The 26,561-nt window shown below is 38.2% G+C and overlaps 1 protein-coding gene and 1 pseudogene across 1 annotated transcript; both read left to right on the forward strand.

Annotated features, from left to right (window-relative positions):
- The first annotated feature begins 18,861 nt into the window (after positions 1–18,861).
- On the forward strand, positions 18,862–20,767 carry LOC106972636 (putative elongation factor 1-alpha-like 3). The gene has a single exon (XM_053216355.1). It carries the CDS (start codon positions 19,824–19,826, stop codon positions 20,631–20,633), a length of 810 nt encoding a protein of 269 aa, XP_053072330.1. The 5' UTR covers positions 18,862–19,823; the 3' UTR covers positions 20,634–20,767.
- A 140-nt stretch (positions 20,768–20,907) lies between these two features.
- On the forward strand, positions 20,908–26,549 carry LOC128314261 (elongation factor 1-alpha 1-like; annotated as a pseudogene).
- The last annotated feature ends 12 nt before the right edge of the window (positions 26,550–26,561 follow it).

Below are 26,561 nucleotides of genomic sequence, written 5' to 3' on the forward strand. Positions count from 1 at the left end.
AAAGTAGGATTATATCCCAGGAGAGGAACTCTGAAATTCTGAGACTCCGAGCTCATGCAGAGAGACTGTCATCCCAACCCATCCTGGCCTCTGCAAGAAGGGAGAAGGAAATCTTTACCCTGCAGTGTATACAACTCTTCTCCAGGGAGGTGGAGGAAAAGGTCTCCAGACTCCCTGCAATATAAGCAAATGGCTCCAGGGGAGATAGCTCTAAATCTCTCTGCAGCAATATATTATCTCTAGTTTCTGGCATTTTTGTTCTCAATCACCCTTTAACCAACGCCCTTTGCTCAGAAAGCTCAGATTGTCCAGAAATGTGAAAATACTCATGAAAAATTGTTTGCCAACATCTAATAGCTGACCCAGACTCTTAAATGGAGATTGGAGAATTTCATGAAAATTTTGGTCTGGTATGTTAAAAATGCTACTTCTTCGATTTTAATTTAAAGTCAAAATTGAGACTTTGTGGTTCGGAGAATATTTTCGGATCAGCAGTTGATTGAAAACAGAGAGCAGCAACCACCCAACATCTCATGCTTTCACTAATTCTCAAGTAAACACATCTGAATTCTATCCCTCCATCGCCCACTCTATGCAATGTACCCATCCCAATCTGCCGCCACAGGATGGCCTCCATCTTGTACACCTTCCTTGAATTGCCAGGAGTAAGTTTGTGCCATCCTGCTACTCTCCATTAATAAACTTGCGACTGTAGTCTATTGCCATGCATATTTGTTTCATTTACCAGAATCTACTCTACATCTCTAGTTTGGGTTCTCACATGCATTTTGGGAAAGGTTGTAAGACGAATTTGTGGCTCTCTTGTTCCTTGTCACCAGTGACCCCTCTGCACGATCCTGTAACTGTGATGTTTGTATGTTGACATCCTTGTCTCCGTTGTGATCTTGAAGGGGTGGTGTGGTATTTTACTCACTTTTGTATCCCTGATGCTAAATCCCAAGTCTAGGGATTGATCCCTCGGCGAGTATTCTTAACAGTTATTTTAAATTAAGATATTCATTACCTACAATAATGATCACTCATTGTACATGTACAGTTTAATGAATGTTAGTAATTATATATAGTCGTGTAAGCAGACCACAACCTAGACCTAATCCAGTTCCCTTTCCCCCAAATCTTTCCTTCTGCCCCTTTGCTCTTGTCCACCTCTGAAACCTGGCTAATATAGCCATTAATCTACTCTAGAAAAGAGCGGTTTTGTCTATTGTAAAATTTTGTGTAAAAAGAAAAAAAAAAACCACCTGGGATTCAGGCTTTTGTCTTATGTTGGACTGTCTGATATTATCTATCAGGTTCCTGGAGTACATTTTCTCTCTTTTTTAATTTTTTCACTCTATTCCTCATCTTGGGTGATTATCTGGTAGTGTTGTGGTCCTTCACACTTGGAACTTGAAGTCCTCTACAAGCATTAATAAATAAAATCTGAATTGAATTAGAAGTTAGAAGAAGGACATCCTTTGGGTAGGAAGAAACCAAGTTTTGTATTAGAATTTATGGACATACAGTCAGAAGGACGTGACCGATGGAATGTGAGAGTTAGATAAGAGCAGAGAGGTTAAATGGAATTCTGAACGGTTTGACTTCAGCAGTGGTATAAAAGTCATGGAATTAAGTGAGCTATTACGCAAGAGCAAATCGAAGCAGGCTTTTAAAATGATGCAGTTTTAACCTATTTAACGAGCCTTTCTGAATTCTTGATCAAAAGTACAGTGATAAGAATTTCATGTTAAGAATATCTTACAGTCATAAGATAGTTCTGGAAGAGGCTTGGATTATTTCCAGTTCCATTTCTGTATTTCATCAATACAGTAGTTAATATCAGAATAAGATCTTCTGAATCTAGCATTGATCACGTGTTGTCATTGCCGTTTCACCATATGAACTTCCTCTTCATGGTTTCATTCTGTACTTGCTGGATTAACCACTTCCCCTTCTTCCTTGAAAAGGTTTTCCTCCCTCTGCTCCCCTTAGAAATTTTGTCCATTTTTCTCCATCAGACCATGTCTACTTCTCGAAGCCTTCCCAGACAGCTGGCATGGTGTGTTCATTCTACAGGCCTATCATTTCCATTATATGAATACCCCATTCCAGAGCGCCACGTAAGTGTCTCTGTGTGGCCTTGTGCTTCTGCTGTTCATGCCTTATTAGAAAAAATTTAACAAGCTAAAATTTATCAAGTACCAGGGACAAAGCTTTTCACTTTTCTGGGGGGAGGCTAATTCTTTCTTTTACTTCTCACAATGGCATTAGAGGGCAGCACTCTAATTTTGCAATTGAAAACAGAGGCAGGAAGAGATTAGATTCTTGAACACTGATCACCCAGTTGACACCCGGCAGCATTTGCGTTTATCTAATAAGAAAATGCACCTGGAGTTCTCGCTACGAGCTGTACATTTCCGTGCCTGCTGCTAGGGTTAGAAATATTTGTTCTTCCGTCTCGTCTGTTAGATATGAAATTACTTTAGGGTGGGACTAATATCTTTTTTCGCCTTGCAATCTCCCGGTGTTCCCAGGGTTATCCCTACTTAGTTTTGAGTGACCAGATGGTTATCTCTGCCTGTAAAAGCAATTGTTCCACGGGTCCACGCAGAGCAGTAGCGACCAGACATTTGCTAGCAAAGGCCAGCAGCGGTGCAAGCCAAACCATATTGCTTATGGAGGTCCACCAGAGCCCTGGTCACTGAGGCAGCGGCTGTTCTTTCAGCCAATCCCTTGCCACTCGCTGCCTCCGCCGGTAACTGTGGCCAGCGAGTCCCTGCTGTTCTGCAGCCTGCTCTTTAATATAGATCGTTTGCCAGAAGCAAACCTATCTTACAATGGTCATCTTTCCAATGACTTTGAGAAAGACTCAGGGCAGCAATTATTCAACTTTATTGACTAAAGAATTTTGCGCTTTAATGGGCTGCCAAGCTATATATAGAGAAAGCGCTTGTGGCTTGCCCAGAAAGAGGAGTTAGAAAAGCTAACTCCTCTCCCTGGGGCTTGAGCTAAATAGCTGGCTTTTAGATTTCTGTGTTTCAAGGAACTCTCTAATATTGGCAGCTGTGATTAGGTATTTGACCCCCTTTGTCACCTGTTCATGTTAACACAGCGAAGTTTACAGTGTTGTTTCTTGTCAAAAGAACTAGGCTAAGATAGGCGAGCCTAATTGCGTATTTTGTCATGCTGATATTAACGACCCGGAGGGAGGCAGACCACCAAAACATCTTGAGTAGAGAGAATATTTTACAAAGGTGCGAACCCAAGGCACACAGTGCCCTGGAAAGATGCGATTTGGGCACACCCAGCCAGATCTCAAATTGATCTGTTACCTCATGCTTATGCTGTCTGTGGGGAACAGGTGCCTGAGGTATCATTTGAATGGGGACAATCACTACTTTTTTTTTTTTTTTTATAATCCGGGGTTGCTCTTATCAACAGATACAAGTGTATTAAGTGCATCTTAAAAGGACACACCAAGTAGGTAAGATAATAGAAATTTGATCCTTAATGAAGACTTTTATCTTACTTTCTATTACTTTGACAGTGTATTATATTCCATTAGGCCGATTTGACTTACAATATTGTGGAATACAACAGCATTTAAAATCGTTCCAGGAAATTTGGTCTGCCTTACGTGACTTCGTACTTAGCCATGGAGGGTATAGTGTGAGATTTAAGGCAGTTGAAAACAAAGTACCCAGCAGGTGATTTCAAGGCTATGGGTTCTATTTCGGTTGAGGATGAAATGAAAGAAATATGTTCCTGTGAGATACCTGTGGGAGGTTCAGTGATAAGCATAACCTCAACATAAGAGGTGAGGAACTAGAATTAAGGAAGAGTTTTCTTTCACAACTGTTAGCAAGGGTGTGAAATGGCTTGCCAAAGTAGTGATGCTCCAAAGGCTGATGTAGCTGAACCAACTTACCACCACCAGCAAAAGAGTATTATTTACTGTATAAAAATTTTACTGTATAAAGATGGTGAAGGCAGTGAGATTTCATACCAGGAAATCTTTTTTAAAAGTCTGTATATTCTTTCCTTTCCTTGGATAATCTTAAAATGAAGTAATTATATGCATATATACATGCGTAGTATAATGTAACATAATAATGATAATTAACCCCCCAGAATTATTGTAGGGAGTTAAACTATGAATGTTATAATTTATTTCCTTATATCTTTTAAAACAACACACTTTTTTAAGGTTTATAACATCATGTTTGACTAAGAAGTGAACTACTATTTGACTAAAAATAAACCAATACTTTAGAATATGATTTTTGTATAAGACATCCCTTGTATGATGGCTTCTGCAGTCCAATTTGAAGGTGTGGGCAAGAAATTCCCCCCTTCCTTCCTGCTGAGGGGAGGTCTAAAAGGAGTAAAAATAATGAGAAATGACAAGTAGAAATGTTTGTAAACATTCTCCATTGAAAAACTTGTGAAGCTGTGCGTAGGTTGGTTGGGGGAAGAGTCCAGTGATCAATTAGGGCTGCCTTTCATGGGCCATGGAATAAGGGAGGGGGGATATTTGTCTTTTTTTCGCTGAGGTTGTAGGTGAAATAGTGTTTTGATTCTAATCCAAAATGTAGAGAAGGCAATTCCTCGGGCTGCCCTGGGTTGATGGAAATGTTCTATAAGTGGCTGCACCATTTTATATTCTTAGTGGTATAGAATGGCTAATGATGTTGAGCATCTCTTCATGTGCATATTGGCTATTCCTATATCTTCTTGGATGAAATACCTATTCAAATATTTTGGCTACTTTATTGGGTTGTGTATCTTCTCAATTATGAAGTTGTAAGAGTTCATTCTATATTCTAGATAGAATTCTCTATGGGATATGTGATGCCAAACATGTTTTTAGTGTGTGGCTTGTCTTTGTACTTTCTTGCTGGTGTATTGTGAAGCACAAAAGTTGTGAATTTTGATGAAGTCCAAATTGTTAATGCTTCTTTTCCTCATGTATTTAATGTATTCAAAAACATCATTACAGAGTCCTATGTGACCGACATTGACTTCTACATTTTCTTCTATAAGGTTTTAAAGTGTTAGTACTTACGTTTATGTTTATGATAGTTACTTTTTGTGTGTGGAGTGAGGTAAGGGTTCAGATCCATCCTTCTGCATGAGGATATCCAAGTGTCTTAGCACCATTTGTTGAAAAGACTTCCTCCATTAAATTGTCTTCGCGCCTTTGCTCAGTCATAAATTTTTGTTGCGCGCAATTCTCGTTGAAAGTTAATGTGCATATATTTGGTTTCTGCATACTGTAGTCAATATCCTCACCATGCTTACAAAGCAACTTACAGGTAAATGCTAAACTTAAAAACTAATATAAAAGGCTTTGTGTGTTTAGCCTTTGCTACTTTAGAGGCATATCTAAATGCAAGAAAGTGGCTATAGCAAGACATTAGTCACATAATGACATAATGTACATATAGTTATGAACTGTGGAAGTAGTAACACGATTTTTTATTATTAAAAACAATAGTTCAGTAATAAAGCTACCATCAATTGCACTTTTCTTCTAGAAATGAAAATTTAATTTTTATATGGATTTTATCATTTTACATCTGGAAAATATTATCATGCTCATGTTGCCAACTTTTGTTGTGTGGATTGTAAAAAGAAGCTACGTAACAAAAGTCATTTGCTGTCGTCTGAATATTTATGGCTTCCCCAAATTTATACATTGAAGCACATGCCATGTGAGGGCACAAAAGAAATCTGAGACCCAGAAGAGGTCCTTACCCCACTGTACTGGCACCCTAATCTCAGATTTCCAGCCTCCGGTACTGTGAGAAATAGATTTCTATTGTTTATAAGCTACTCAGCCTGTGGTATTTTGTCATAGCAGCTCACATGAACTAAGACATCCCCTAAAAGTCGGGGAAGATGAATTTTTTCACCAGATTTTATCACGCACTGAACTAAGCATTGAGCACCTCTTATATTCCTTTGTAAACATTTGCATTTCATTTTCCTTTGAAAGTTAAAGCCAACACTTCATTCTTAGGACTCTGGGCGAGTCCCTTAACTTTGTTTTGTCCTGGGTTTCTTTTCTCTTAAGAGGGGAGACTAATTATATCAATCTCAGCAGGATGTTGGTTGTTGTAAGGATTAAATGAGTTAATATATATATATATATATATATATATATATATATATATATGTATATAAAATACTAAAAATAGCACTTCACTCACAATAAGCGTGAACTATTACTCACTTAAATGTAAGCTTTTTTGAGGACAAAGATTTTTGTTACTTTAATTCACTGATACATTCTAATTTCCTGGACACATATTTGGGGTTTAAAAATTCGTAAGATGGAGATTGAAAGGCTGGCTTTCGGTAGGGAGAATTGTAAGAATTTGTCAGACTGATGGCTTGTGCCATTGAAAGCCTTTCCCATGACCTTCACCTGTTACAATTTCCAAGAGCCTATGGTATGTCAAGAGGATACATCGTCATAGAATTACCTTCGTAAACCGCAGATTTGGAATAATGTCACATATTGGACATTATGGAAGTTTTACAGGGATGTGTGGACTAAACTGAGGTAAGTGTAGAGCAAGCCACGCACAAATTGGAAAAACAAAAACAAAAACAAAAACAAAAAACCAAAACTATTCTCCCAGACTACCCACTTAAAGAATTTAAAAGATTTTAGGGGAAAACCTTGTCAGAACTACTAGAGGGTACCGGCTGTTGTGAAGAGAGTGTAGGGGAAAAAAGGAGAGTCAGAACGGTAGGTCTCCTCAGTTTCTGCAAGGCTCCCCATAAAATTACTGAGTTTCCAATAACATTTAGGATGGTTTGAGAGAAGAGTCAGTTTCTAGAAATAAATTTAAATGTGAATACCACAGCCAACGACCCCTTGGAAACTCTCATTGCTTGCCACTCTGAGCTAAATATCCAGTCAAGTGTAGATTCTATCAAATGAAGATTCTTACTTTAAAAGGAAAGAGAAATTTGATCACTGCTGGGAGTAGGTAAAGTCAATTGCTGAGGTGAATAGGAAAAGGACACAGTTTCAAAAAGAAAGTGAGAGTATCGAAGTTGGCTCTTTCGATATGCTTCTTGGTGTGCCATCTCTGAGCCTCTGTTCTTCAGGTAGTTAAGGAAGTGAGTCTCTGACAAAGAGGGCTCTCATGTGCCTCCCTGTGTAGAAGGCGGCTTCTCTAATTGCATTCGGTTCCTTTGAAAAGCCGTAGTTCTTATGGTTGGAGCTTTTGTGGTTTTCAGGAAAAAAGTTTGAGGAAGGCTAATAGATTTATTTCCAGAATCCAGAGAGACAGATGTCATTGAAATATGTCCAGTGTATCTTTTATTAAAACTGAAATATAATGCTAACTGTCTCTGGAGCAAGTAGTTTACTAACCAGAGGTGTTTCATTGCAATCTAGGTGAGTATTAGTTTATCATAATCTTCCCCATTATCTCAGTGGGCTTGTTTCAATTTACATTTGTATATGTTGATTTAAGCCTTGGTTTGTTTTGGAAGAAGAGCTATTCTCTTTTGGATCAGTTCTGCTATATGTCTGATATTGCTGAGATTTTCCTTAGGAGTCCACTATTTGCCATGGTGGGTTCTGAATGAGAGGAGATGAGAACGCCCGCTCTAGTTATCATAGAGCAAAACAAAACACAACAGAAAACAAAGAAGTAAGAGAAAACCGAAAAGTTGCCAAGCAAACGAAAGTTGGAATCACTCTTTCAGCTGGAGGAAAAACAGTTTGTAGATTCCACATAGTAACGATAGAGATACTGTTATAGGTGCAAGAGTACTTTAAATTGTGTATTTTCACACATACACTGGATCCATACATTGGATTCTTGCGGCACTGTTGTGACAGATCACAGGCCAGGTTGGGCTTTTGTAAATGGTGAAGCTGGGTGTATTCGTTGCCTAAGGCTGCCATCACAAATGGCCATAAACTCAGTGGGTTTACGATGACAAATGTATTCTCTCACAGTTCTGGAAACTTGAAGGCTGAAATCAAGTAGTCAGCAGGGCTGTGTCCTTTCTGGAGGCTCGAGGGGAGAATCCATTTCTTGTCTCTTCCAGCTTCTGTTGGCTGTCAGCATTCATTGGCTTGTGGCCACAGCCCTCCCACCTCTGCCTCTGTGGCCAGCTTGCCCCCTCCTCTTTTTTTCTGTGTCTCAAACCTCGCTCTATCTTTCTCCTGTAAATGTGGACTTGCAGCCCACCGAGATAATCCAGGATATCTCTTTATCTCAAGATTCTTAACTAACTTTGATCTGCAAAGACCTACTATACCCCAGTGCTTCCAAAATAAGCTCCTTTGAAACTGTTTGGTTTCCTTGTGTGGTAAAGAAGAATGAAATGGTGTCATCAGAGATGGAACCAAAGGCTCAAGTGGTCTTGGAAATTTGAGACTCATAAAGTTAACCCGAAACTTCTTAATTGCAGACCTTTCAAAGCTTTTAGCATTTCAGTTTCAGTGCCTTTTGAGTTTTCAAGGCAAATGCTGCGGTTTCCGGGATGATTCGATGAAGGTAATTCTTTTTTTCTGAGCTTTAGGGATTAGTGGGCTTCAGAACATAGTCTGGAAAACAGTGCCTTTGCCACGTGGCTAAGAGAAATTTAGCTCAATTCCTATAAATAACCTGGGGGAATAGTAATAGGAATGCATATTATCTATTGAGGGTTTACTATGAGTTAGGTACCATGTTAAGTGCTTTAGATGAGTTAACTCATGTGAGCTTTCCAATGCACGTGTAAGAATGTTCTGTTCAGGGTCACTCAGGCTGGCTTTCTGAGCAAGGCAGTCTACCTGATCAAGCCTGCTGTGTGAATCCTCATGCCATTGTAATATTAAAATGTTCTAACATCGGTTCCAGTGCACCCAGGTAATTAAATATATATATGCAAATCAGGTCTCAAGAGTCTGGAAAGCAGCAGCTGGGTGACTGTGGTCTGTATCTGCATCAGGGGAGTGAGGCTTGCTGTCCAATCAGTCCGTCATCGTTTCCGTCATTTGGGGCTCTGAGATGAAACGAAGCTAGTGTTCTCAAGGAGGGCAAGAAATATGTTGCTCTGTTCTTAAGACTTATGTCAAAAATGTTTCAGTCCTCAGGTAATTTGCTAGGGCTGCTTCTATTCCTATTTACTTCAAAGCTTCAGTAAAAATGAAAGGGATGCAACATGGTATTTGGTTTTGCAGAGAGACATCTGGATTCTTCTCCTGGATCTGGCCTTGCTGACAGGAAATGTCCTCTGACGATCACATGGCCCTGCCGAGGTGGAAGGTATTTATTTTCTTTTCTCTTAAATAAAATTCCACATGGTTTTTTTTTTTAATATTCTCCAGCAAATTTTCTATGGTGCATTTAAAGCTTTCCCCCACAGTTAACCACTACTGCCCTTGCTCCCCCATTTAGTTTAGGAGTGAACGCTGAAATATTTTACAATGAAGAAAAGGTTTTAGGTAGAATAAGACCATAGGCCATATTTCAAGGGGTGGCATCGAGCTTATAGGATCAAGTCAGGTATGGTTTGGAAAGTGCTTTGAACAAATGCCTGCCACAAATAACTGCTTGTCAACTAGCGAAATGAAAATACAACTCAGGGAGAGCTTGTCTTCTGTGGGGTTTCTGAGAAAATATGAGAGGAGTCAGCGACCGAAGTTAAAGCAAGTGTTTGTAGGTGAGCTGAGAGCTCAATGCGTAATATGTAATGATTTCCAACTTTCTAAGCCTTGCCAGTTTGGCACAGTGACATGCTCCCCAAAGGTGACTGGCTTCTATTTAGATGGAAAAGGGGCTCTAAGGAGCCTCAGGAAATATATAGAGAGAGATCATTGTTTTTCACACAAGGAAGTTGAGCCTCAAAGAGACCAGGTCAGGCTGAGTGTGGAGTTAAAACCACCGCTCTTGGGCCCACATCATCCATCCTGTATTGAGGAGCTTCCATAGCGCTAGTCAAGGCAAATAGGCATGGTCCTAAATATTCTCAGTAGAGCAAATATTTGTTTATCTTAGTGTTTTGATCTCATCAAATTTGGCTCCAAGAAAGAGAGCGAGAGAGATCGCTGTGGCAAAATTTAAATGGACAGGTTTCCTTTGCTCAAACAAATGCTTTCCAGGATAGGCTCAGAGAGGTGGCAACATGCTGATTATGTTGATTACAGGGGAAGTTATGTGCTTTGGGAGCATGGGAATTTATATCTTCTTAAAAATAACTGATGGGAACAGGGGAAGTGATTTAAAAGTTTAGTTGTACGTGATCTGGAGTCATTCATTTAGCAAACATTTTTTGAAAAGAAACTTTTCTACAAGTGGCTGTCCTGAGCTTGCGGAATAGAAAGATGAGGAAGACATACATGCGTCTTGTAATGAGCTTACGACCCAACATACATGCCGTCTTGTCAAGCAACTTGCAGTTTTCGGACATACTAAATATTGCAAAAGAAAGCAGAAACCATTTATTTTTCAACCACTAAGCTAATGTGTTCAAGCAACAATTAATCTTCTGTGGCCAAAAGTTGTATGTATCCATATAAATAGATATAAATAAATGTTTGCATATGTATCTGTATTTTCAGTCACTCTGTCTCTTACGTTATGTCAAAGTCTGGCCATGAGGAGGAAGAAGAGATAAGGATAATTTATATTACGTGTGAAATAAAAACGCTAATAAAAAGATTGCCAAAATGAATCCCATCAAACCAAATTGTACTTATACTATGATAATGATAACTAGAGACCATTTCTTTAATAATTCTCTGGATCAGATGCTATGCTTTTTCACACAACGTTTCATTTGCTTACTTATTGTAGGTATTTTCCACTTAGTACCAACCCAATTATATCTTTTACTTTAAAACGATGGGGGCGCCTGGGTGGCTTTGTCAGTTAAGGGTCCAACTTCGGCACAGGTCATGATCTCACAGTTTGTGGGTTCGAGCCCCGCGTTGAGTTCTGTGCTGACAGCTCGGAGCCTGGATCCTGCTTCAGATTCTGTGTCTCCTTCTCTTTCTCTCTCTGCCCCTCTCTCACTTGTGCTCTGTCTCTCTGTCTCTCAAAAATAAGTAACACTAAAAAAATTTCAAAATAAATAAAACTATGACTAGCTAATACAATAATAGAAGTACCAGCTTCCATTAACTATTAGTTTTCACTAAACAGTATTCACGAAATACTCCGCCCACAGGAGTATGTCCCTCTATGCTCTCTCTCCATCCCTTGGCAATACATATTGGACATTTGCCATGAACTACGGAATGTGTCTCCTAAAATTTTCTCAAGACTTAAATTTCAGGGGGCCAGAAATAAAACATTGTGAAAGGCCCACATCCTGCCTCTTGTCTAAACATCTCCAAATCTGCACAGCATGGTATACACCTTCCAATTTCACAGTTGATATGACTAAGTGTTATGGAATTAATTTTTAAATTGTACATATTATGAGAGGAATATTCCTAGAGACCTTAAACCTAAGTGTGACTTAGAATAACCTAGTAAATAACAAAATTATGGTAATGGGGTTCACAGAATTATTACCTCATTTTTATCTTTCTGTGAGTGTTCTTTATTTTCCCCACAATTTTCTACAACAGATTCCCCCCCCTCCACCGTTCAGTTCTTTGAATCTGTTTTTGCTTTAGCATAATGGATAACTTTTAGTTTTAGCAACCAGCAGAGACTACATCTTATTCTTCCAGGTAAGTGGGTAAGCGATGAGTGCCTTCAGGCTGCTTTTTTAGAAAAAAGCCTTCAGTATGAATTTGTACAACATACTGCGTCTTTCGTGTCTGTTATTTTTCACTGAGGGCAAATGGATCGACTTCACCCTCAGACCCCCATCAGGCAAGTTTGCCTTCCCTTTTCCCATCCCCAAGACAAATTAAGAATGCTGAAACCTTTCACTCATAACAAAACAGTGATAAAGCAGGTAACAAGACCTCACATTAATCAGGTCTTTCAAAGAAAAGGCCCCAACCTGTACCCTTTGTCTAGCCTGCTGGTAGGTGGGTTTTTTTCAAGCTCTTTTTAGGGTCCTAGCATTCTTTAGTGCCGCAGCACATTCTCCTTGGAAATGTTTCTCTTTTCAGACAGCCTCTGTGTTGATCAAAAAACCCAGAGAGCACTACAGAAATCTGAACTTCTAATGATCTTCTTTTATATTTTCTTACAATGGACAATGGCTCTCTCAATACTAATGGCATCAGCACACAAGGAGGCAACAATGCAAAGAGATGGAAGGCGGAGAAAGAGTAGCCACTATCACAAGATGTTCTGTATCATCTTGGTGGAAAAAAATATCCTGTTTTCCGTAGCCAAATTGTTGTTATCTCTTCTTGAAAATATTCAAGGTCCCTGCAAACCAACGCCGAGATGAAACAAGATAAGAGTAGATGAACAATTTTCTTCTCAGGAAGAAACATTACCGTCGGTTAAGTGTAATACGGAATCTTCTAGTGCTTTTCTATTCCCTTTCACCACCAACACAACAATAGAAAACCAACTCACCAATTCTGTTAAATTTCCTCCACGCAGTGCTTGACCTTTTCTGGGCGAAATGAAGCACGCAGCCATTGTGTGCATATAATTATGTTGAATCAAGCGCTCCCTCTACTGGTCAATCGAAATATTACCAAATTGGTACAGGATTTACCAGGTTACTGAAACGAGAAAGGAAAGATGTTTGGGGGCAGTTTTATTTCTAAGTATGTTTTTTGAAACATCATTATATTAGAAAACTGTGAAAATTTTTGTATCAGATTTAATGGAAACAGAATTAAGTATAAATCACTTTTTATGATTTAACTCATTCATAATTTACAAATTGACATGAGTTTTTTGGAAAAATTAACATAACTATATCTTTGCTCTCAAGAATTAACATTTTTAATAGTACATGGAAATGGGTTATTGTTATAAAGCAGGGGTTAGCAGGCTTTTTTTGGATGAGTCAGGTGATAATATTTTAGGTTTTGCTAGGCAAAATGTCTCTTTTTCAACTACTCAGCTCTGCCAGGCAAAAGTATTCAGTCAATAGCGAATGAATGGGAATCGCTGAGTTCCAATGAAACTTTGTTTACAAAAACAAACCTCAGGCCAGATTTGATCTATAAAGCAGTAAACCTGCAGGTCTATTGAGCCATGAAGGAATGCAAACACCTCCAAAGTGTGGCATTATTTGAAAAAAAAAAAAAAAGTTACAGCAAGGCAGTGCCTGTAATTTTTGCTTGACGATTCTATCACTTTCAAACATTTGGGCACTTTCCTTTTTGATTCGTTTCCAGACTGAACTGACAAATAAAATAATGAAAAATTATTAATGAAAAAAAGACCAATTATGCACTAAAAATAATGAAAAATTAGAACTGGCAGGATCTTCAGAGGTCATTTAATACAAGTCTGTCATTTACAGAGGAGACTACAACCCAGAGGAATTCTTGAATGCTACTTACTCTAACTGACTATTGTTCACTGAGTCAGCTTTAGATACTTTGGGGCTATTTTGGTAAGATAATGTGTGGAATATGCTTTGAAATTAGAAAGAATTAAACAAATGTTATTAATATGTCAAGAAAAGAAAGTAAAAGACGTTTTCATTTTCTCTCCTTTTGAAGACCAAATCTATGTAAATGATGAAACTACCACAATTAGTAACCCCAAGATGGTTCCTTCATTGGAACCACCACCAACTTTAAAGGTATGAACACACATGGGTATTTTATATAAATATCACAGTTTCATAGGTGTAAGAATTTTTATTGGCAATCAAGTGTAGAGGTGACCTTGGTATTTGAACAAAATTTTGACTTAGATGTGGTGCTCATGATAACAAAAGAAAGATGTGTTTTCACTATTGGATTATTCTTAGCAAAGGATGTCATTATGTGAAGACACAATTTTTGTGGCAACGCATATAACTAAATTTCCCTGAACTTGATTCATTGCTGCCTTTTCTGACAAAACAGGGAATTTCAGATGTCTTTAAAACTAAAGGTAACAATGAAGTCTTGAAAAAAAAATCAATTCAACACTTATCCATTTATTCAACATTCATTCAAAATAGTGACAGGCACTACGTTAAGTGGTAGTGATACATTTCTGATAAAAAAAAATGTATCTGGTTGTTGCTCTCAGTGCTCTTTCCGACTATAGAGAAATTATTGTTGACATGGCCTTGCGTTCTGACTTTGAGAGCACAAAAATAAACTTGACACCAAGTTCATGCTCAAGGATTTTATAAAGAGATAGGGACAGAATATATGAGGAATATTGAGGTGAGGATACAAATGTAACTATAAAGTGGGAATAATAATTAGCTGGCACTAAAATGTCATATAGAGAGGTTATTTCCTTACGGGACAACTTTGTAGTAGAGTGACTATTTGATCCCGGCCTTGAAGCTTGAATAGGATTGAACAAGTAGAGATGAAGCAAGAGAGGAAAGAGTGAACAAGTTTTCCTAACAAAAGAAGCAGTGTCATTAACGGTATAAAATAATGAACAACTGGGGTTCAGCCATGTATGCTTTTGTGAGGAGACAGTTATGACAGAGAGACTGTTTGGACCTACATCATGGGGAATATTAAAGATAACGAAAAGAGGCTGAGTAGGTAGTGGAGGGCCATTGAATGATCGGAACTGTGTTTTTGGACAGTAAACTTAAATGGATCAAGTTCAAGGAAATTTTATTTATAACCATGAGACTGGTTGTTGCGATAATGGGAGGAAAGTGCCAAAGGCCTGAACTTCCCAGTGGAATATGTGAATGGATGGAAACTCAATCTGATTCAAATGGTGGAGAGAAGTCTACAGAACCAGATGACTGAATAACTGAGGAGCTTGTTGATAAAGGAAGAAAGGGAGATGGCTTTCAGAATTGGTCCCATTGGTCTAATAGGTTGGTAATGGCATTAACAGATGAGGAAGCAGGGAAACATACCTATTCAATGGGGGAGAATGTGAAGTTTTCTTTTGGCCCTATGAGTTTGAAGTAAGAATAGAATAACTACATAAATTGTAGGAATTCGCCAAAGTTTCTGATTCCTAAAAGAGATTTAAATTTAGAAGTCATCTGTACAAAGTGGTAATTGAAGCACTGGAAAGTGATGTTTTCTCCTTATGGCTTTAAAGTTTTAATTTTAATAGGACAAAACTTCACTTTCAAATTGCAGCTATAAAATCTTTGGAAACCGTGATATAAATTTGTATGCACTGCATATTTGATAAGAATCTCTCTAGTGCTTAAATTGGAAGAAATTCATTTAGAATGGTAGCACTTTGGACTCAGCAACTTGTTTTTTCTCCTAAATGGGTAAGAAGAAAGAAAAATTATTAATTTGGAAGGAATGCTTAAGATCTTGGTATACTGAATATGTTGCCTACTTGTCAGTGGGATGGAATAGAAAGAAAGAAAGAAAAAAGAGCTCCTTGAAGTTTCTCTGCAGTCATTATTATTAAGGAATGACAGCATTAAAATCATTTTCAGGAAGTTGAGTTCAACTTATGAGCATATAGAGTTGAGAAGGGGAATGTAGCCATCTCCGGTTTTCCAGCTTGTATTTCATTCTGAGATCATTTCTAACCAGATTTACTAATTTAATCCCTCATAATGTTTTATTATGGCATTTACAGAGCAGGAACAGATTAAAGGATAGGTTGAAAGCCTCTCATTTGCACTTAGGAACTTAACATTCAGCTAAAAAGGGAGAAAAAAACCTACCCAGAGTGGGTAATACTTTGTGAAATGAAGGCACAGAAGCTCACTCTAAATGAAGGGAATAGGTCAACCTGTGACTGGACAAAAGAAAATACAGACTAGATTTTATGAAATGGATAAGAACATGGAGAAGGGACCAACATCACCAATCCATACTGCCCATGGCTGCCTTTCCTTCCTCTCATCACCTCCTGTTTACAAGTAAATGAAGAGCAGGGTGAATCCAGCCCAGTCTTTACAATGGTGCCATGAAAGACTCAGATAAGATAGTAAGGGATTTGAGGAGAGTTCACACATGGGAAAAAAAGAAGACCTACCCAAACTAATATGGTTGAAATGAGAAAAGATAGGATAACAACTATGAGAAATTCTTATGGGTATTTTAAAAATAAGATAAATAAACTTCCCATGCAGAGCACTCTAAATGATTACATACCCTAGTATTAAAGGAGAAATATTCACAACTAATGATTTGCATTTTCAAAGAAATTAAAGAGAATATAGGATACATGAAACCATAAGCCAGAGATGAAAAGAATATTAAAGAAGATAATTTGAGAGAGTTAGATAAATAAATTGAATATAAAAAGACATAATTTTGGAACTAATTGCAAATAATGTCATAGTGTTGAATAGTGTTGAAAATTGAACCAGTGGTAAAGAGGCTAGGAAAATAATTCAGATAATATGAAGAAGAAAAATGAGACTAAAAGAAATTAGAGAAATATAATATATATGAAAGTTAATGAATACCATTGTAGAGTTAAAAAAAACCTGAAAATATTCCAAAATATAATTTTAAAAAGTTCTTGAAATGAAATTAATGTTATAACATCTGAAAATTGAAATGTACATGGGGCGCCGGGGTGGCTCAGTCGGTTGAGCGTCCGACTTCAGCTCAGGTCACGATCTCGCGGTCCGTGAGTTCGAGCCCCGCGTCGGGCTCTGGGCTGATGGCTCAGAGCTTGGAGCCTGCTTCCATTCTGTGTCTCCCGCTCTCTCTGCCCCTACCCCGTTCATGCTCTGTCTCTCTCTGTCTCAAAAATAAATACAACGTTAAAAAAAAAATTAAAAAAAAAGAAGAAATGTACAGCATGTTCCAGAACAGTCAATGCTAATCTATATCAAGGTGAAGTTACTGATCCTCAAGGAAAATTAAATGATTACTCAGGATTCCAGGAAAAAACTCACCTCAAATATCAGGACAATTTTTTCACAATAGCCAGAAGACAGTGGAAGAATATTTGAAATGTTGTGGGAGGTAGAGGGTAAATTTTTGAAGAAAAATATACCTGAGACATTTCAGTTAAGGTGTAAATGTTACAGATGAATCGACTCAAAACTGCAAGGGCTCAGGGAGTATAGCACCCATGAGTTCTTGGATGAAGTATATAATAAAGAAATCCAACCAACCAAGAGATTAATCAGCATATAGAACTCAGGGTTGGATTTGGAATTGAATTTAAGCACGATTGATGTTTTGTTAGCTGAATAGAATGAAGGCAAAGAAGATCTAGGACTGGAAGGTGTAGGAGTTAGTGATTATTATGATTGCTCATAGAATGTAAGCTGGGTAAGTAAGGAAGTGAGGGCATGAGATGTGTGATACAGCATAAAAAAGTGGTCCGGTCAGCGGATTGGAAGTTGCAGTGAGTTCTTGGAACGAGGATTGTTGGAGTGATGGTTCTAGAGGGTGCGCTCTAAAGATAGGATGCAATGATCAAGGAATGGGTTGACTGCAACAGATACTGGAGATGATGTAGTTATTAGTAGAAGAGGTAAAATGAAAGACAAAATTATTGAAAGCAGAGAGGTCAAGAAAATGGGGTGGTCAAAGTGTTGAATCTATATAGGCATAGTGTCAGTCTAATTGTTGATGGGGCTAGTGGTTGAAAGAAAAACACTATCTAGGTGGTAAAGTTCTCTGCGAATGAACGGTATCATGTTTCTATGGCATGTACTCGAAATTTTCAAGTTTCAGGAAGTAAGGATAAGTTGTCTGGATGCAGCAAGGAGGAGCAAGTCTTACACCTAATTGACCTCTAGTTTTCGTGGTATGTATGGAGTGGAAGAAAAATCTCCTGAGAGAGCTGCAGGAAATTGGAGTCCTCAGGAAACACCCTGTAATCATGAGCAAAAAGGGGAAATACATGTTTAAAAAAAGAGGCGGAAGATATAATAGAATATGTTGATGAGTGAACATGACTTTTAGAGGAGGAATATAGAAAGTTGGGGAGAATTGGAGTATTGGGTTTACATGTAGATGTACAAAGCCATATGAGATGGAAAGTCTGGATAGGGAGGGATGCCCAAGAAGACTGGACTTCTTGAGGTGAAATGGAATGAGGGCATAATGTTGATCTCTCAGGAAAAGAAGGTGGGGGGTGGGTGGAAAACGTATTCCAATAACATACTGCTTCTTGGCACTGGCCTGTTAGTTACTTTATTGTAGCGAATGGTAATTCTGTAAAGGTAAGATTGGGTAGGAAAGAGCATTACCAGGAGAATACAGGTTTTTCCCTGGGCCTCCTTTAACTTTTATCTAGGGTAATAACATCAGAAGAAGCATAGTTGTACTTGGGCCGTGAAGGAAAATTTTTTGGACAAAGCCAATATAACACCACTATCAAAACCCTGACAAAGTTCGCACACATACGTGAGCACACGTACACACACATACACATGCACACACACGCAGACGGGCCTACATTAAGACAAATCATATTTATGGATATTAATTCAGGTCTTAAATGAGACACTAGCCAGTAGATATGGCATTGGAAGTTTTGACGGAGGCCCAAATCTGATTCATGTTTGGGTGCACGTTTGTGCGTTCTTTGGATGTCCCATTTTGCAGTTTTATGAGTGGATGATGCACTCTCTAGCTAACCTTCTCTGACTCACCTTCCGAGCCTTTTCTTGCTGGCGTGAGCCGTAGCCTCTCACTGCTGTGGTATGCTCACCCTGGCTGGGTCTCCTTTTTGGATACATCTGTTGAGAGGATTCAGCCTGCTTCACTCTCATGCATCAAGGGAAGAAAAGTTGCTTCCTTACCTTTTCTCTTTCTTTGTCCTGACGTTGCAGGCAGCTCACAGCATTGTCTTTTGCATTTGCCGTCCTCAGGTGAGCGTCAAATGCCTCTTACACAATTGGGAGCAAACTTCTGGCTCTACCTATGGTCTTCTCAAACCTCCTCCTCTCAACTTACAACGAGGGCTGGTGGGCGAAAAAATGACACAGTTCTCTGACTTTCCTTGTTCCAGGCTCTTCAATTGCCAACTGTTTCTTGCTGTTGGCTGATTGTAAGCTAAGTCTGCAAAAGAGTTTATGACCATCCCTTCTGCAAATTTTGTACCTTTTATTTTGTTTCTGGGCCTTTTATAACCTCAGCAAAATTTGGGGCCAAAAAAAATTCCCATTTTAACAACCCATCACACAGTTATTCCTCCAAAGACTAGATATTTCCTAAGTAACAGACTTCCACTGTCTCTACCATGTTCTCAGTCTTCATGTATGGGACTTAAAAGGAATTAGAAAATATGTGCTATTTACATTTGAAATGAAATTATTTCATTTTACTTGGCTGTAACAGAAATCAGTATAGTGAAGCAGCTATGAGTTGGGCTTTGGTATCAGACAGCCAAGGTTCTAGTTCTGGCTCCATGACTGTGACTCTTATAAATTGTGACCCTTGAGCAAGTAGATTAACCATCCTATAAAATGGTAATAATAATGTCCTACCTCATGTTGTTTTCAAAGAGGTTAAGATTTAAAATGTTAATGTATGTTAATCATATTCAAGAAATAATATCCATTTTATAAACCTCATCCAGAAAATTCTTCCCAATTTATCTAAATATGATGCTGATGCCAAAACTGGACAAAAATATTGCAAGGAAACTACGGACCAATGGCCTTCATGAAGATAAACGCAAACATTTCTCTAAAATCTTCAGTAACTCAAATCCAAAAATATTTATAAATAATAATATGTCATGATCAAATGATGTTTATGCAGGAGTCCACGTCGGTTTAACACTTGAAATTCAGCCTACGAAGGTTTGCCACCGGAACACAGGTGTCGTAGAAAACACTGCTAAACTTAAACCAAAATGGAAAAGGCAAAGCCTTATATCAACATCGTCGTCATTGGACACCCAGGTTCGGGCAAGTCTACCACTGCTGGTCATCTGATCTACAAATGTGGTGGAATCAACAAGAGAACTATTGAAAAATTTGGGAAGAAGGCTGCTGAGGTGAGAAAGGGCTCTCTCAAGTATCCCTGGGTCTTTGATAAACTGAAAGCTGAACATAAACATGGTGTCACCATTGACATCTCCCTGTGGAAATTTGCGACCAGCAATTATTATGTGACCATCATCGATACCCCAGGACACAGAGATTTTATCAAAAATACGATTATAGACACATCTCAGGCTGACTGTGCTGTCCTGATTGTCGCTGCTGGTGTTGGTGAATTTGAAGCAAGTCTCTCCAAGAATGGGCAGACCCCTGAGGCATGCCTTCTGGCTTACACACTGGGTGTAAGACAACTCATTGTTAGTGTTAACAAAATGGATTCTGCTGAGCCGCCCTACAGCCTGAAGAGATATGAGGAAATCGTTAAGGCAGTCAGCGCCTACATTAAGAAAATTGGCTACCACCCCGACACAGTAGCATTTGTGCCAATTTCTGGTTGGAATGGTGACAACATGCTGGAGCTAAGCGCTAACATGCCTTCGTTCAAGGGATGGAAAGTCACCCGTAAAGATGGCAATGCCAGTGGAACCACGATGCTTGAAGCTCTGGATTGCATTCTGCCAACAACTCATCCAACTGACAAGCCTACCCCTCCAGGATGTCTACAAAATTGGTGGTATCGGTACTGTTCCTGTGGGCCGCATGGAGATTGGTGTTCTTAAACCAGGCGTGGTAGTCACTTTTGCTCCAGTCAATGTTATAACTGAAGTGAAGTCTATTGAAATGCACCACGGGGGTGCCTGGGTGGCTCAGTCGGTTAAGCGCTGGACTTCAGCTCAGGTCGTGATCTTGAGGTTTGTGGGTTCGAGCCCTGCATCAGGCTCTGTGCTGACGGCTCAGAGCCTGTAGCCTGCTTCGGATTCTGTGTCTCCTTTTGTCTCTGCCCCTCCCCGCTCTCGCACACTGTATCTCTCAAAAATAAATAAACATTAAAAAAAAATCCACCATGAAGTGTTGAGTGAAGCTCTTCCTGGGGACAATGTGGGCTTCAATGTCAAGAATGTATCTGTCAAAGATGTTTGTCATGGCATTGTGGCTGGTGATAGCAAAAGTGACCCATCAATGGAAGCAGCTGGCTTCCTAGTTCAGGTGCTTATCCTGAACCATCCAGGCCATGTCAGTGCTGGCTATGCACTTGTGCTGCATCGTCACACAGCTCACAGTGCTTGCAAGTTCGCTGAGCTGAAGGAGAAGATTGATCGTCGTTCAGGACAAAAAGCTATAAGATGGTCCTGAGTTCTTGCAATCTGTTGGTGCTGCCATCATTGATATGGTTCCTGACAAGCCCATGTGTGTTGAAAGCTTCTCCATCCTCCTCTGGACTGTTTTGCTGTTTTGACGTGAGACAGATGGTGGCTGTGCGTGTCATCAAAGCAGTGGACAAGAAGGCAACTGGAGCTGGCACGGTCACCAAGTCTGCCCAGAAGACTCTGAAGGCTAAACGAATATTATCCCCAATACCTGTCACCCCGTCTTCATCAATGGTGGAAGGAAGGTCTCAGAACTGTTTGTGTCAATTGGCCATTTAAGTTGAATGGTAAAAGACTGGTTAATGATAGCAATGCCTCGTAAAACCTTCAGAAGGAAAGGAGAATGTTTTGTGGACCATTTGTTATTTGTGTGTATGTATGTATGTACGTATGTATGTGGCAGTTTTAAGTTATTAGTTTTTAAAATCAGTACTTCTTAATAGAAACAACGATCTAAAATCTGTCACAGAATTTTGAGACCTATTAAAACAAAAGTTTAGTGAGAAAAAAAATGTGATCTGCCTAATCCACCACGTTAACAGATTACAAAAGAAAAACCATATGATTATCTCTTTAGATGTGAAAAAAAGCTTTGACAAAACCCAGCATCCATTTCCAATAAAAATTCTCAGTAGAGAAGGGAGTTTTCCTAACCTAATAAGGGCATCTATGAAAAAACTGTTGTTAACATGTAACTTAATGATGAAAGACTGAATGCTTTCTCTCAAAAAAATAGAAACAAATCAAGATGTTTGCTTTCACCATTTCTACTCAATCTTGTACTATAGGGCACTAGCCCATGCAATAGGAAATAACGACAAATAAATGGCATATAAATAAGAAAGGAAGTAGTAAAACTAGTTTTATTTACAGATGACATTAAACAAAATTCAATTATATTTCTACATTTGGGCAATAAGCAATCAGAAATAAAAATTTAGTAAGTACTTTAAAAATAACATTGAAATAATTAGGAATGCATTTAACAAAAGATGTATAAATCCTATACCTGGAACACTATCAGGTGCTAAGATGATTTAAAGAAGGCTCAAATAATTGGAGAAATATATTGTGTTTAGATTAGAAGATACAATATTATCATTTCTTTTTAAATTGCTTGATATGTTCAACACAATCATACTTAAAAATCACAGAAAGTTTGTTTCTGGAAACTTAAAACATTGTTCTAAAGTTTACATAGAGATGTAGAAGATCTAGATATTACCAAAAAAAAAAAAAGAAAGAAAGAAAAAAGAAAAACAAATTTAAAAAGAAGAAATTTTGAGGTCTTCACTACCTGCTTTTAAGACTTACCTATAAACCTGCAGTAATCAAGAAAGTGTGATATTGTAACAAATCTGAAAGGAATAATAGACATTACAATAATAGTAGTGAACTTCAATACCCAGATTTTCAACAATGGGTAGGTTATCTAGCCAGAAAATCATAAAGGAAACATTGGGTTTGAACGATACTTTAGACCCAAATGACCTAAAGACATATACAGAACATTCTATGCGACAGTAGTAGAATTCACAGTCTTCTCACACATATAGAAAATTCTGCAGGATAGATCATTTGTTAGATCACAAAACAAGTATCATCAATTTTAAAAAGCTTGTATTCATACCGAGTATCTTTTTTGGACCATAGTAGAATGAAACTGAAATCAGTAACAGGAGGAAAACAGGGAAACTTGCAACATGTGAAAATTAAACAACACACTCCTGAATAACCAATGGCTCAAAGATGAAATCAAAGAGGAAATAAAAACCTATCTTGAAATAAATGAAACTGGAAACACAACACACCAAACTTAATTGGCTGCAGCAAAGTGGTACTAAGAGGGAATTTTATAGTGATAAATGCCTATATTAATTAAAAAAAAAGTCTTGGGGCGCCTGGGTGGTTCAGTTGGTTAAGCGGCCGACTTCGGCTCAGGTCATGATCTCACGGTCCATGAGTTCGAGCCCCGCGTCAGGCTCTGTGTTGACAGCTCAGAGCCTGGAGCCTGTTTCGGATTCTGTGTCTCCCTCTCTCTGACCCTCCCCTGTTCATGCTCTGTCTCTCCCTGTCTCAAAAATAAATAAAACGTTAACAAAAAATTTAAAAAAAGTCTTACATAGACAAACTAACTATACACATGAAGGAACTAGAAAAACAAGAATAAACTGAGTCCAAAGTTAGGATAAGAAAGGAAATAACAAGATCAGAGTAGAAATAAATGAAATAGGGACTAAAAAGACAGTAGAAAAGATCAAAGAAACTAAGGGTTGATTTTTTGAAAAGATAAACAAATTTGACAAACCTTTAGCTAGACTTGCCAAGAAAAGAAAAGGTATTCAAATAATAAAGTTATAAATGAAAGAGAAGAATTACAAATAATACCACAGAAATACAAAGAATCATGAGAGACTATTACGAACAATTTTATGTCAACAAATTGAACAACCTAGAAAAAATGGAGAATTTCCTAGAAACATAAAACCTACCATTTGAATCAAGAAGAAATACAAAATCTGAAAAGGCGAATAATAAGCAAGAAGAAAAATCAGTAAATAATCCAATTAAAAAACAGGCAGAGGTCTTGAATAGATGTTTTTGCAAAGAAGACATAAAGGTGGCCAAGTACATGAAAAGGAGCTAATATCACTTATCATCAGGGACATGCAAATCGAAACCATAATTATTAATGAGTAAGTTCCAGGAGTCTAATATATAGCACGCAGCCTCTAGTAACCAATACTGTATTGCATACTTGGAAGTTGCTATGAGAGTAGAGCTTTAATTATGTAATATAATGACAATAACAACAAAATGATAATTATGTGAGGTGAAAGATGTGCCAACTAACTTTACTGGGGTATACATTTCATAATGTGTATATGTATCAAATCATCACATGGTCCACCTTAAACTTCATATTATATGCTAATTATATCTCAGTAAAACTGGGGGCAAAGGTGTGGTATTGGTGTAAAGATAGACAAACAGATAAATGGAATTTAGTGATGATATAAATTCAGTGGTGAAAGGACAATCCTTTCAACAAATGGTACAGAACAATTGCACAGCCACAGGCAAAAAACTGAAGCTCAACTCTTACCTTACAATGTAAGCAAAAATTGCCTTGAAATTGTTCAAAACCTTAAATATTAAGAGCTTACACCCTAGCACTTCTAGAGGATCACAGAGGAGACAGCTTAAGTGATGTTGGCCTTGGGAAAGACTTCTCAAATACAGCACCAAAACACAATTCATAAGAGAAAAATAATCAATATGGTAGATGTTATCAAAACTAAAATCTTGTGCTCGGTTAAGTAAATAAAACTGGGAGAAGATATTGCAAGAGGTGCATCTGTTAAAGGACCTGTATTTTGAGTATAAAAAGTGTCTTACAACTTAATAAAACGAAAACAGTTTAGTAGAAAATAGAAATAGACATTTGAACAGATATTTTTTTCAGAGAAATTATACAGATGGTAAATAAACCCATAAAAAGATTCTCAAGGTCATTAGCCATCATGGAAAATATAAATTAAACTAATCGCCCACTTGAATGACTAAAGTTTATAATGTCTGGCTACATTTTAGTGTTGGTAAAGATGTGAACTTTCATATGCTCCCGGTGGGAATGATAAAACCACTTTGGACAAAAGGTTAGCATTTTCTTAAAAGGTGTATGTACATCCACCATATGATCCAACCATTCCATTCCTAGGTATTTACCCAGGAGAAACAGAGTACATGTACCTAAAAAGGCTTGTACGTGAATATTCAGAGTGGCTCTATTTGTGATAGCTAAAAACTGGAAATGACCAAAATTTTCGTTAATGGTTGAATGGATATAAAATAGAATATCTATACAATGAGAGGGAATGAATTATTGACATGTGCAACATTATGGATGAATCTCAAAATGATTAGATGAAGTGGATGAAGCTAAACCAAAAGAGTACATAGTATATAATTCCATTTATATAAAATTACAAAAATGTAGACTAATCTATCATGATAGAAAGCAGTTCAGTTGCCTGGGGATGGGAAGACAGGAGAGGAGGAGAGAGGGATTCTACCACAAGTGCTCAACAAATTTTAGCTATTATGATAATAGTAATTACGGTTATTATTATGAGTCTGTCAACACTCCCCATGTCCCTAAATGGAGAAGGAATAAAAGAGGGGGAAATACTGAGCTTAAATAAAAAATGGTTGAGTAAACCCTGGTATTTGATTTTAATGATTAGATCAAATTTCTTTTATTATGTGGAGTAGGGTATTGAAATTAAGGTTAAGTTATAGAAAAATAGGAAAGGCATCTACTTTTTGGCCAGCCCAGACTATCTTTGAACTATCCTACCTTTTACATGTACAAGCATTTTTGCCACCCCCTTCCCCAACCCACGCACACCATGCCTGTAAATCTTGTTTTGCATTTTCCTGTGTCTGATGAATTACCACTGCATGTTAAGGACCAAAAATCATAGTTCCATATTTCAAAAGCTAACTTCTAAATCTGTAAAAAGCCAGGAGTGAGACTAAAAAGATCACAACAGGAACCACTCACAATTTGTGTGCTGCACTCTGCTTTGGATCCTGTCTTCCATACTAGGGAAAGTGAAACCTCCCCCCGCCCCCCCCCCCCCCCACCTCCGCCTGACCGGCCCCCCTGGGCAATCATATATGTCTGTTGACTGGTTGATTCAAAGCACATATGGTTTGTGGTTTCTCCTCTCTGGTGATATCTCTTTATATTTTGTAAACTTAGAGGAAACTGAGGGGCGAAGATTCCAGGGCCTGAAGCAATTTTATCATGCTTTTTACCAAGAGGCTGTGCTGTTTCAGGTAGAGGTGAGTTTGGGAATGTGCAGAGCTGTATTGGCATTTTAAAGGTGGGGGCCAAAGCTGTTAACTCTCTTGCACTCATGAGATAATCCTGCGAAACCAAGGTTTGTTGCCCTAAAGGCATTACCATGGGGGAACACTGATTTCTAGTCAATGTTGTTGAGGAAAGAAAATGGAGACTCCAAGGATGTTGTACCAAATGATCCTAATGCTCTCTCAAGTGTATTCCTCTAACAAATGGAAGTTTGGGCTCCTGTTTTATATTGTTATGATTGCCTTGCAGTGGGAATGGGAACATATTTATCCATGTTAGAGATGACCCTACTGTGTCCCATTGGCTTCAATACAACACCAAATGGCTTCTATACTAGGAACACTAGAAAAAGAGGCAAGTCATTTCATCACAAAGCTTAAAGCAATTGTCTAAGGTTAAAAGGGGAGTGAAGTCAAAGACAAAGGTAGAGCCCGGGACTTCAGAGGATTACTTCAGTTCTT

The sequence above is a fragment of the Acinonyx jubatus genome, chromosome B1 (assembly GCF_027475565.1).
Source record: "Acinonyx jubatus isolate Ajub_Pintada_27869175 chromosome B1, VMU_Ajub_asm_v1.0, whole genome shotgun sequence".
Taxonomy (NCBI): domain Eukaryota; kingdom Metazoa; phylum Chordata; class Mammalia; order Carnivora; family Felidae; genus Acinonyx; species Acinonyx jubatus.